The sequence below is a fragment of the Struthio camelus genome, chromosome 1 (assembly GCF_040807025.1).
Source record: "Struthio camelus isolate bStrCam1 chromosome 1, bStrCam1.hap1, whole genome shotgun sequence".
Lineage (NCBI taxonomy): Eukaryota > Metazoa > Chordata > Aves > Struthioniformes > Struthionidae > Struthio > Struthio camelus.
In genome coordinates, this window is record NC_090942.1 from 199,059,308 (window position 1) to 199,071,750 (window position 12,443).

Below are 12,443 nucleotides of genomic sequence, written 5' to 3' on the forward strand. Positions count from 1 at the left end.
ATCTAGAATTCAAAGAAGTGAGAGAACTGTAACTTCGCTAGGAAACAGGTGGAGAGAGGGGACTGAAAGCAGGAGATAACAGTAGAGTTGATGCATTAGCTTCTGATCCAACATGCTGTAGAGTCACAAAAGTCAAATGTAATGCAGGGGGAACCATGCACCAAAACAGGGATCATTTATTAGCCAAAAAAAGGGAGACTGGTCTTATTGCTCTGACTTAACGCTTTGCCCTTTTGAATTGAGGGTGACCACAGAGATCAGTAGGACAGGGGGGAATGAATGATTGTATGATGACCACCAAGTGCATATGTGTGCATGCACATATACTGGCATATCTAAGTCTATAAGAGTCTACCTAAGACTCTTACAACACTTGAAATCATAGTATAATAAAAATTCTTCTTTCACTAGTAGAGAGACTTATGGAGAGAAGTATCCCTGCTTATCCATGGGAGTCAGTGCACCCACTTTGAAGGTTTCCCCACACAGACAGAGATACAGGTGATTTGCCACTGTGCATCAGCAGAGGCTAATGTGGCCAGGACTCCACAGGAATTTCACCACTGGAGTCCCCCTGCGATATGCCTTTAAACACTCTGTCTGTGTTTTCTTTCCTGGCCAGCATGGTGTAATTCCTTCATTCATTGAAGAAATGAAGATGTAAAGAAATTACATTGAAACCCCAGAATTCTCAGGCTTGTAGATCTTCTGAAGACTATTTGCGATTCAGTGTGTATTAGCTGGAGGAACACATTCCAGAGCGGGATTTTGTTTTTGCATACTTATAGATGTTGCTTTACTTACCACAGTTTTCTTCATCTGCACCATTCCCACAGTCATTTACGCCATTGTAATGAAATGCCTGCGGGAGGCATGTTGTATGATTTCCACATGGAAAACAACCTTTCTGGCAGACAGCACCAACTGAAATGCCTTCCATCAGCCAGGATGCTGAAAAAATATGGGAAGTCATTTTCAGTATATAAGAGCATGTTACGAATTAGAACGGTGTGATAAAACTGCAGTGACTGCAAGCAGTGAAATAATATTTCATTCTCATTTTAAAGTACATTGCATGCCATTTCAATTTTGCCACTTGTTTTATGGCATCCACTAGAAATGGCTTACCACCACTGAAATTTAGAAAAGAGAGCCTAAAGTTTCTATTTGTTTTTCTTCTCTTTTTTCATCATCTAGCTAGCTAGAAAAAATACCATCAGCATACTTTTCTGATTCCTCGATGGTGTAGGCATGAAGTCACAAAACCCTGCTGCATGCATGGCAGCAGCTGGACAGGGTAGTGGTATTTTAATACTCCAAAGCTGGAGTAATGGGACTCTCATGTGAAGAGAATTTCCAGCTGGAGCATTTGGAAAGCCATTTCCCATGCTGAAGGCAGCTGAGTGATGGAGACATATCCACTTAACCATTAGAAAGATACAACTTGTAAAAACATTCATTGCTCCCAGTTACAGTAAAATCTTTGGGCAATTTGCAAGTCAAATCTTGGTATGAATCTGCAAAGTGTGGTCTCAGATTTATGTTTCTTTTTTTTTACAATAATCGAATTAGATTTATAGTCTTGTCAATCACCCATTTAGACAAGATGTTCAAAGCAAGAGAATGGTTTTTATTTCTTGTATTGGCACACATCACAGATGAGCAGAACTGTGCAAAACATTTGCTGGAAATCTGCTATATCATTCCATCACAGTTGTGAAGCATATGCCCATTCTCAGAAGCAGTTTTCTTTTCCACAAAGTCTACAGGAGCTTTTATAACCAAAAAACCAAAACCAAAACCAAAAAAATCCCTAATGAAATAACCTTAAAATTGTGAAAAAGCAAAACAAACAAAACATAGCAAAGCTCTCATACAAAGCATGTTATGCATTTTTATTCATTAGCAGCTTCTTTGAAAAACAAAGTTTAAATTTGATCAAGCAAATATATCTTTGTTGAACTGATGGGTCTATGGACCCACCTTGCCAAGACAGACAGGCTGACTTTAAACAAGACTCCTTTGGGACTACGTACAAGATTAAAGTGTAGCATATAGGATAAAATTACAAGGAGGAGTGACAGAAACAAAGTGAAGTAATCTAATTCCTGTGAGGCCAGTGGACAATTAGGGGCTATATAATATCAGCACATATGGAAAGGGCAGGAGCTTATCTAAAGCAGTAATCTTTAACAAGTGAGTGTGTTTTAGTCTTATCCAGCTAACATTGTCCTAATAATATTACTTTTTGCATGATGCAAAAAATTGAGGTTGGGATACAAGATGACAGGAGATGAAATATATAGTTGGCTTCAAACACAGACTTGAATTTCAATACTAGATTCATTTGGGGGGGAAAAAAAATCTTTTTAAGATACACCTTGTCTTTCAAAGTGAGATACCACTAACATTCTCTTGCTACAACACTTACAGACTGAGGAGAGTTTTAAACTAATTTTTCTGGAAGCTCTTGCTGGAATCCAATATGTGAATAAAAATAGATAGTTTAGACTGGTAAAGCTATAGATCTTTGTATATCAGTGTTTAGACTGCTACAGTTAGATTGTGATAGTCAGCTGTCTTCATCAGATTCCTTAAGGTACTGTCAGTACTTTTACTTTTTGGACCCATGCTTTCAGGTAGCACATATTGGAGAAAGATTTTTCCTTAGAGTAAAATAGTCTAAATTTCTTTATAAGTTTGTACAACACATCAGCCCTGAGTATATTACAAACAAAAAAAAAAGGTATAGTTGTTGGAAAAGGCTTCATTCTTATTACAAGCTGCATTCTAATCATTATTGTGGTAAAGACAATCATACAAACAAAACTGTTTTGGTTACCGACTGTTTTGGTTATGCTGTGCACATCCCTAAACATTGCACAATGTGAAGAAATCAAACTTTACAAAGCTGTTCATATGAAACTATATATAAAAAGGTATACAAGTGGGTTGAAGCAAAAAAAGAATTGTATTTAAAAGTATATGTAAATAAATATAGTTTAGCAAAAATAATGCATTTCCAGCTAAGCAAGAGATGGGGAAGGTAAACCATTTTGTGATTTGCCGAGATACTGAAATAAATTAATTACATAAAATAGAGAGGAAAACAGAATAAAGCAGCAGCAGCAATTAGTTATGAATGTATCTACCTATGCGCTCCTAGAGAAGGATACCTTACAATTTAGTTCACTGTGACTAGTTCCCAACTGAAATGTATACTAGACACTTCTGCCAAACCAAAGGGCAGTTTAAAGCCAGAGTTTACAGAGATTAGTAATTAAGGGAAGGCTTCATGCTTTGTATTTAAGCCATAAGCTATTCTGATACTGGGAAAAAGAAGGAAAAAGTCTTTCTTTCTGCATTAATTCAGAGATAGAAAAAGCACTGTTATGAAACATTTTTTCGAAGCTCATGTTCAGTGTGGCTTGACAGCCAATTTCAAAAGAACTGAGTGTCTCCATTAATTCTCAAGAACAGTAAAGCTACAACAGAATGAATGTGTGGTAGTGACGCTGAAAATGAGTCCTGAGCCTCTCTTCACTCTCAGCATTTATTTAATTGCCCTTTTAGACAAGATACCAGCCATCACCCAAACAGAAAGGACTTGTTCTTTTAGTTTTGTCTTTGAGTTTCCAAGCTCATTTTAACTCGTCTTAATTTGCTCTTTTATCGAGCATAGTGTAGTTACAGAGTTCTGATAGATGCAGTTGCTCCTGACATACTTTCCGTTAAAGATCACACACAAACAATTGTGTCATCTGTTGGATATCTGCATCCATTCATATCAATGTCTGGAGTAGTATCTGGAGCATTCCTGTTAGAGTCCTGATTTAGTACCCCACAGACAGCACTTTGGCTGATGAATACATATGGATAAAAGTGACAGCTTCTCTTTCAGAGCAATAATACCATAAATGCAATTTTCATTCATCATGTGATAAAATTCAATCTTAAAATTTCTGCCTGTGATGGAGTTTTTCCTACTCTTAACTCTCATCTCAAATTTCTGAGGAGCCAAAATGGACCAAATCATGTTACACACCACTGAGGCTGAGCAAGGTTCAAGCAACATGTGCACAGTTCTCGAACATGTCATTGTTATTCAGTGTGCTTTAATGGAACAAGTCTGTAAATTGAGTGCAAATTTAGTATAAGTGCAAGCAAGGTATGTGGTCTATTTCAGTGGTTGTGGTTTTAAGAAGAGTTTTGTTTAAAGCAGAAAAACTAAAACATTTTCTGCAAATGTCCAAGTTCTGCAAAAGCTCTCCGCTGCAGTATGACAGAGGTTTCAGCACAGGCTAAAATCTGTACGGTGAGCTTTGAGCTGTTGCAACACATGTAATTGAGACACATTTCAGATGTCAAGAGACTCTTTTTTTGATCTCATTGTCACTTCTCCAAGGTCACAGTGAGAGCAGACAGGTCAGTTTGCTTTAGTCAGCTTCAAAATCGTTGAAATATCATGTACTGAATGCTTAGCTATCGTTAAGTTCACATACTGCTTAGGAAGGAATGTGTAAGAAGAGGTAGAGGGGAAAAGAAGGAAAATAATCAAGTGATAAACATGAATTATAAACGCATGGGATTGTTGAAAAAAATTGGAAAATGAAGACAGAAATTCTCACATGTACGAATCCTCTTTTAATGCAGATACACACTAAAATACATAAAAAAATGATCTATTTGTGCATAAGTATAAGTATTCATGAATATTCTCCCCCCATATCTTTCTTTAGCTAGGAAAAGAATACTTGTTTTTGTATCAAATTTTCATTGGAAAAAACAACTCCATGGATTCAAACTATTAAATCAATCAATTAAAATGATGTCTGATGAACTGCCCCAACTTCTTGTGTCAGAATTTTGTAAACTAAAACAATTTGTTTGATTGTCCATGTAATGGCCTGAACAGTAAGCAGGACTAAAACAACAATGCAAATTAGATATTGTCCATTTGTGAATTTTATAAAAACTGCAAAAATTGGCTCTAGTCATCTAATTGCACATTAATATAAAACGTGCTTGCCTTAGGGTTCCTACATTTACTACAGTGTCAGACAGCTCATCTCCAGTGCTCCACTGTAAAACAACATACCTGAACTCTCTTTCTGAAAAGAATTGAGCCTTTACCAGGTTACTCTCTGCCCCTGGAGGAAAGGTGAGTCACACTACAATTTATGCTCAGTGGATCTATGACACTTAAAAGTAGTTCATTGTCACATTTATATTGGCTGGTTCTTTACTACCAGAACTGACAACACCTGCATTGGTACTGATACTGTTAGTTAATCATAATATATTGTATAATTATTAGGGTCCAGACTTTGATTCCCTTCCTGACACTGAGAAGCAGTTACTCACTGAAGAAGTCCTATAGCTGGTGTGAACAGCAGTTCACCAAAGAAAGACTTAATAAACGGTGTTTAAATATCTTATCTTTAAATTTGTCAAGCATAGAATTTCCAGGCAGTGATTAAAAAAAAAAAAAGCCTGAAACCAGTGTTAAAGATACCTATTCTCTCAATTGCAACAGAAGAACATCCTGAGTTTCTTATTAGTTCAGGCTAATAAGACTTGTACAGGTGCTGCCATCTTAGACGCGGTTCTGCGCAACAAAGCCTGACAAAGTTCGGGCTCTGAGCTGAATAGCCCTCTTCCCACTCAGTAGCACCCGAGTTTCGTTTCTCCAGCGTGCCTAGGATGCTGTATAATTACTTTCCACAGGTCCTGGCAGGCTCGAGAGACTTCTGTGAAGCGTCCTTTTGGCTGGAACACTTTTGTGTCACGGTGGAGAACAGCTTTTGGAGCATGAACGATGCAAACCGGAGTTGTTTATCGCCAGCCATTAGAGGGCAGTAAAATACCATTTTTATGTATTATCTAATGGCACTAAATTCTGAGGGCACGTTTGGAAGGTTGACCAGCCATTCAAACATCAACAGCATTTATAATCAAGTGATATTTTCCACTCTTTTAGAGTGAGATCATATATTTGTGCTAGGAATGTTGGACTTCATATCTAGTAAAGTCTAAACAGCCCATATTCGATACCTGATTTTTTCCCCTGAAACATGCAGCAGATGTGGGTCTCCCAGATAGTGTCCTATGACGTTCCTAAAGTTACCATGTTTAACACATAGATTTTTTTGCTACATATAAGAGGAGGCAAGACTGCAAACGTGCAGGAGCTGAGCAGTCATTCCCTTTGCATTTCTGTACCTCCTGGAGCACAGTTGCACAAGGACTTGTCCACACAGGGAAATCACTCTGAGACAGATCTCCTTCCTGCATGACTTTTGCCTGTACCTGTGGTTATTCAAGGTGTTTGAGCTGGGACCTGTTTAGGATGGAGGCTGCAATGTCTGTGAGCACCCAGTCATTTTGGATTCAATACTTCTCTGGTGTAATCTGAACTAGTTTGACTTGGCTAATGTGAATAAAGAGTTTCCTGTTAAATCAAGATAATTTATTGCAAAATTGGTTCAGTCTTTATTATCTATTATTGACTGGGGAGTTTATAAGAAATTTTGAGCTCTCAGTAGCATAGCTGTTTGCTTGTCTGCACTTTTATTTATGGCAAAAGCAATTTGAAAGAATGGTAAGGTGGATTTTTTTCATTTTCTCTAATACAGTAATAAATAAATATATGTTTGATGATTTGTAAATAGGCAAGATAATAGGATGCATTTTGTAAATAAATAATTTCAAACTATTGTTTCTGCTAATCAAACTTCTGACAATGAAAGAATATATTGATCTGTAATGAAAAGGTATGCTGTTGTATGTTCTTTATTAATCACACTATCTTAAAGCAAATGCTGGAATAATAAAATAAAGTGTATTTGAAAATAAAAACTTTACATGAGTAAATTTTTTTTAGTAATAAAAAACATAGTGATTTAAAAATAGTTCTCATGAAAGAGTAATTAATAAAATTCAATAGTCTCCTCTGTATCCTAGTCCCTTCTAATAGGGTGTCCACAGAACAAATAATGAATTCTCCAGTACTTTTTTATTTCCAATAGGCTAGCAATTTTTAAAATTCTCTTTCCTCTCAGGAATGTATTTACCATTTAAGTTTCTTACTTTGATCACACTATATCCAGACATTTATGCATTATTAGAAAAAATGCTATTTAATTAAATAACTTTTCACAAGCAGAGAAATTACCATTCATGAGCTGATTACAATAAGAACCATTTATTCATTTTTTTTAATGCTTCAGGAATGATTAAGTATGAAAAAACTATTCATTATTAAAAATGAAATTGTGCAGGAACTGAAAAGTTATAATTTTGGAAATTTTGTTTAAATGAAATACTGCTGCTTCTACTGGTATGTTATCATTAAACCAGTGTTTCTATGAAAAAGAACTTTTCACACAGAAACAAATTTTTAGGTAATTATTTCTGATATTCAAAATTCTTTCTGAAATGTATAATTCTAATTTTTAATGTGCTTATAGTGAAAGGATTTCATAGCCAAGTTGTCATAAATTTTGTTGCAGTAGAAGAAATAATGAATTAATATATATGAAAACTCAGTTGCTAAATTAAACTTTTATTTTTTCACCAGATATGTAGAAAATGCATTATGCCAGTAGCATGAAGTTTGCTGTTTACAGTAATGTTTCATTAATTTAAGTATTTTTTCAGAAAGGATTGATTTATCATTTAGTCTTGCATTTGATGAATTTCATTTCACCAAAATTTAGAGTAATCTCGTTGGACAATTCAGTCATTTCATGAAATCAAATTTCTTCATCTTTTAAACATTTTTTTTCTAGACATGTGCTTTACACAATCATGTTAATGAAAATTCCTGATGGATTCCCTGCTGTAAATGAAACTCCCTACTGAGTTCTTACTGTAAATGAAAATTTCTTACTGATCCCAAAAGACTTTTAGACTGACGAAGAATTAAGAAAGAAATGGTCTTACCTTTGATTTCTAACAGAATAACAACATGGATCAAAAATAGCATTGCAGATAGGCTGAAGTTACACGGTTTAAGAGAGGAGCAACAGTGTGTTTACAGGCATTGAGTGACGCTTATGCTGTGGACACCTTAGTAGCTGCTCTCCTAAAGAAATCTCCAGCTCAGCTACATATGTCATTGAGCATGCTCACCGCCTGCTGCTCACCAGCTCTGAGGGAAAAGTCTCTTGTCAACCATCAGGTTGTTAGCAATTATTTAAACCATAATAACTGTTTGGCTGGGCTTCTGGATTACTACAGCTTGTTTCTGAGAAAGAGTGTAAGGGATTTTTATTTTACTGGATGCAAGAGTGATTTCTGACAGGGTAATCTGGGGATATAGTAGATGTTTCTTTTCTAATAATTGTAAGTTACCTTTGTAATGGAGATGAAAATCTCTAAACAGCTTGCTGTTATTATTTGGCAACTGGGATTATAAAGCTCTGGGATTAATTTTGATTTTAGCCATATAGTCATCTAAATACCAGCATGCAAATACTTAAACATGTAATTAAACATTGTGTAGAGTTGGTAACCACCGAACCTGGTGGTTACTGATTACACTGGTTACTTAGTTATCTCCAAGAGTGATTTCTGAAATGAGAATTTCTCAAACAAGGATTATTGCCTTTTTACCCTAATTATTATTCTGAAAAGTTTACTTTTTTTCTGCCCCATGTTGTGCTATGTGCCCCTCACCTACGCAAATTTTTTTTCCCAAAAGAGGCTACTACAGAGATCTAGAAGATCATTTCCTACATCACTATCTGCTTTTAAAATTAAATAAAATTAAATAGGCCGGACACATTGCTATAGCATTAATATGTCATTTGGTATAAGTTTTCAGGGCATTTAATTAACGTGCATGACTAGTGGCTCCATGTTCTTCCATGGTATGTTTTGATTTAAAAGGGGAAAGCAAATGCGCAAAGGCCATGATACATTTGCATAAAATCTCACCAGAAATTATTGATAGCTTTTGTCTAGGACACTTGGGAATAAATGAACTAACACCAGGGATGCAAAAATCTGCCGAAATAGGGGCTAGGAAATGAAGTTGTACAAATGGTCCACTGCATAAATTACAAGGCTACCACTCACATCTACGCAAGGCAACCAGCAAGTAAAATAATTAGGGATACTCATACAAGGAAGTACTTAACTTCAGTAATAGTAATATCTGGGACACATTTAGCATCGTAGCTCATGATGCTGGATATTTTACAAAAGTTAGGATCTCTCTACGCTGAATTAAAACAAAAGGTAACTCAATCTAGCATAAGAGAAGGTGCATAAGAAACTGGCTATATTGCTCTAAACTATTCTCTAGTCGAACTGAAAACACGCTCAGGGGCACAACTGAGGAACAGAGCCAGCTTCTGTGCCCCAGCTGCAGGCTTGCATTGGCTTTGGAGTTTTTCCTGTTTGTATTAAGTTGCACCAGCCCAGGAAGACCCTGAGGATGGTTGCCTGCTTGTGCGAAGAGAGCACTGTGATGCACCCACCTCTTGTACTTAATCCACTCGTGGTCTGGGAGTGGCAAGGGAAGTAGAGGAGCAGGTATGTAAAGTCACCTGTGACACATGCCCTCATGTGCAGAGTTCTCCCAGCAGGAGCTGAAGGGAGAATTTATCCAGATCAATGCCTTTCTGTTGCACCAATGGTAAAAGAATATGCCCCTTTCTGTCTGAATATGCCATCCATCCTTCTGTTCCTAGTAACTCACAGGCCTACTGATCCAACGTGCATCTGCTGCTTTCTTCTTCCATAAGGTGAGTAGACCTGATGAGGACTGAACAGAAGTGCATTTAGTTTTAAGTTCTCTCTAACGTGCATCATATGATAACTATGAAGGTTATAGTACAACCCACTTAAAAAACAGGTGTAGATGCAGATATAAATGGGAAGAGCAAAGCGGAAAGGAGGGACTTTACAGTGGGCTGTTGCCTCATCGGAAATCGCAACATACTGCAACATAGAATGGGAGGTGAATGAAGGTGGGAGTGGTACATGGCGCACACATGTTTTTCTTCCTGCTGTATAGTGCTGCAGATTTGCTGCAATTTCTGAGACAGCAGAAGCAAATATGTACATTTGCCAATATTGCATTGGCAGATGTGTGAAGCAAAAGTTGGTGGAAAGGCATAAAGGCTCCTGGCTAGCACAGTAAATTCACATGCAGGTCTTAGCACTATTTGGCTCTTTTTCTGTTTCCTACATGCTGTCTCCCCCTGGCACCTGAAGAATTCCTAGGCTAAGAGGGGTGATGGGCAATACTTAGATTCAGCACATGGAAAAGGCACGTGTAGTGGATAATAGTAGCCACGCAGACCTATCTGGGGATCCCATGAAAAAAAGTGAAATAACACTGGTAAATCTCCTTGTTGGTTCTTGCCATCCCATTCCTAGTGTATACCCAGCGAATTGCCTGTTCAGAGGACTGAGAGTAATCAGCTACAAGGCGCTAGCTACAAAGGAAAAAAGCCATGCTGCTTCTCACTTTCTTTTGGGACTCTGTTACAGATCGCAAACAGAAATGTAGGCCTTCAGGCATGTGTCATTCACAACAGTAACAGTGATAACACCATGTCAATGGTACAGGTGACACTGATGAAATCCCTAGGAATCTTTTATACCTCTGCTTACCTATCATCACACCAGTGATGAAAAGAGAAAACATCTATTATGAAAGGTCATGTCTGATTTTGCTGTCCTGACATAGAACGCTGCCTTAGAGCTCAGTATAGAAGAACCTGACTATACTTGGCTTGAGCTCGTGTACTTACTGAGTTGCATTTTTGAGCAGCAGTACAGTATTATCCAGATGATACATGCAATCTAAATGCTGGTCTCTCTGCAAAGATGAAATAAGCAGTCTGTGCATGGGGGACTTCCGCAGAGGCCTCAGCCCTTTTAGGTGCTTTTTTGGTTGCCTAGATTCTCATAACTACCAACACTTCTCAATTCTCTGTAATCTCCATTTTCTCCTTTCAAAGTTCCTGAGATGTGAGGCAGGACAGGCAGAGAGTAAGGGAAAAATGGCTATTGAGGACTGAACAGACATTCCCCTTTGATTCTGTCAGCTGGTGTTCAGACACGGGTGTGAAATCGCCACATAAGACTGCCCAGAAACATGGGGCATGGCTTTTGAGCCAGCAGTTCTTAAACTACATTCTGGGTATGAAGGAAAGGTGTGGGCTGAAGTCATAAAAGGTTGGTGTGCAGAGGAAGCCTTTCCCTACTTGATTGCATCAAGTCATCTAGATTGCAGAGTGCTCCTGGCAGGCTCAGCCACTAGAACAGCAGTCCTGTCTTCTGCCAGTGCAGATGAATAAGATGGTTGAAGTTATGCAATGTCCTGAATTGCAGAAGGGAGCTAACTGGAGGTGAAGAACAGGAATCCAGAAGAAAGGGCATACATCGTTTGTAGTGTCAACAAGGACAATGGTTACACCAATGTTCCTGGGTCCAGAGAAAGCATGGCAGAACTGAGCCCACCTGCAGGAGAGGTTGAGCAAAAGCAAGGCCAAGCGAGGATACTGGAGTAAAGGCAATGTATTGCTCTGGCAGGAGTCCCTTGTTTCCAGAAAATAATGGTGACGTGCCCCTGGAGGTAAAAGCGTAAGGGGATGCTCAGGAGGATAAGGGGAGATGTTGAGGAAGAACCTTGTTAAAATGGAAGGGAGGAGGTCACCCATGAATGGTAGATATTTTATATTGAATCCCTGAAACAAACGTGAGATTCCTTATGAGGAAATGGACCTCCGAAATGGAAATGCATGATTTCAAGCCAGCCTTCTGACATTTTTGCATCTGTATAGTGATGTTTGAATGTTGCTGTGTTGGAGGCACTGCTATTTCTCATCAGGCTGTGAGGAGCAGCTGTATGTTTCTGATGATACTCTGTTTGCTGGCTAATTAAAAACTGGCATCAGGACAGTGGCTCTACAGTCATAGGGAGAAATTATTTTCATACCTGTTTCAATCTTTTAAAAATATACAACAGATGCTTCCTCCATTCTCTGCTGCCAAGCCACAGGGAACCCCAAACATAAAAAGAAAATCCCAGTTTCAGGCAGCACTGTAGACCCATCACCATGGCTGAAATAGTGGTGTGGACAAGACAAGATCCTGTCTTGTGCAGGGTTTCCCTAGTAAAGCGAGAGGGTTGTCCAGGGTTTTGATCTCATCTCATTTAACTCTGTTTTCTCAGCCTATTGGAGCTAGTTAGGTTTTTTTAAGGGAAAGCATCAAAACTGTTGATTTGCAACTGGTGAATTTTTTTCTCACACTTGTGTCAGCTAAATATTTATTCAGCTAAACTTCTGTCAGGAAATCTTTCTTGGCTCCAGAAGAGAATTCTTTATCAAAACTGAAAAAGAAACCAATGTAAACTAAAAATCTTTTGGAACAGGAATATTGTTTTGGGTCCTGGTCTTGCTGTGACTTTCAAAACTTCCCTT

At 37.9% G+C, this 12,443-nt stretch overlaps 1 protein-coding gene across 1 annotated transcript in view; it reads right to left on the reverse strand.

Annotated features, from left to right (window-relative positions):
* RXFP2 (relaxin family peptide receptor 2) overlaps positions 1–7,987 on the reverse strand; it is a 33,797-nt gene extending 25,810 nt beyond the window's left edge. The window contains 2 exon segments of the mRNA XM_068933088.1: positions 805–951; positions 7,945–7,987. Coding sequence (XP_068789189.1) covers positions 805–951; positions 7,945–7,987 — 190 coding nt within the window.
* Positions 7,988–12,443: the final 4,456 nt, after the last annotated feature.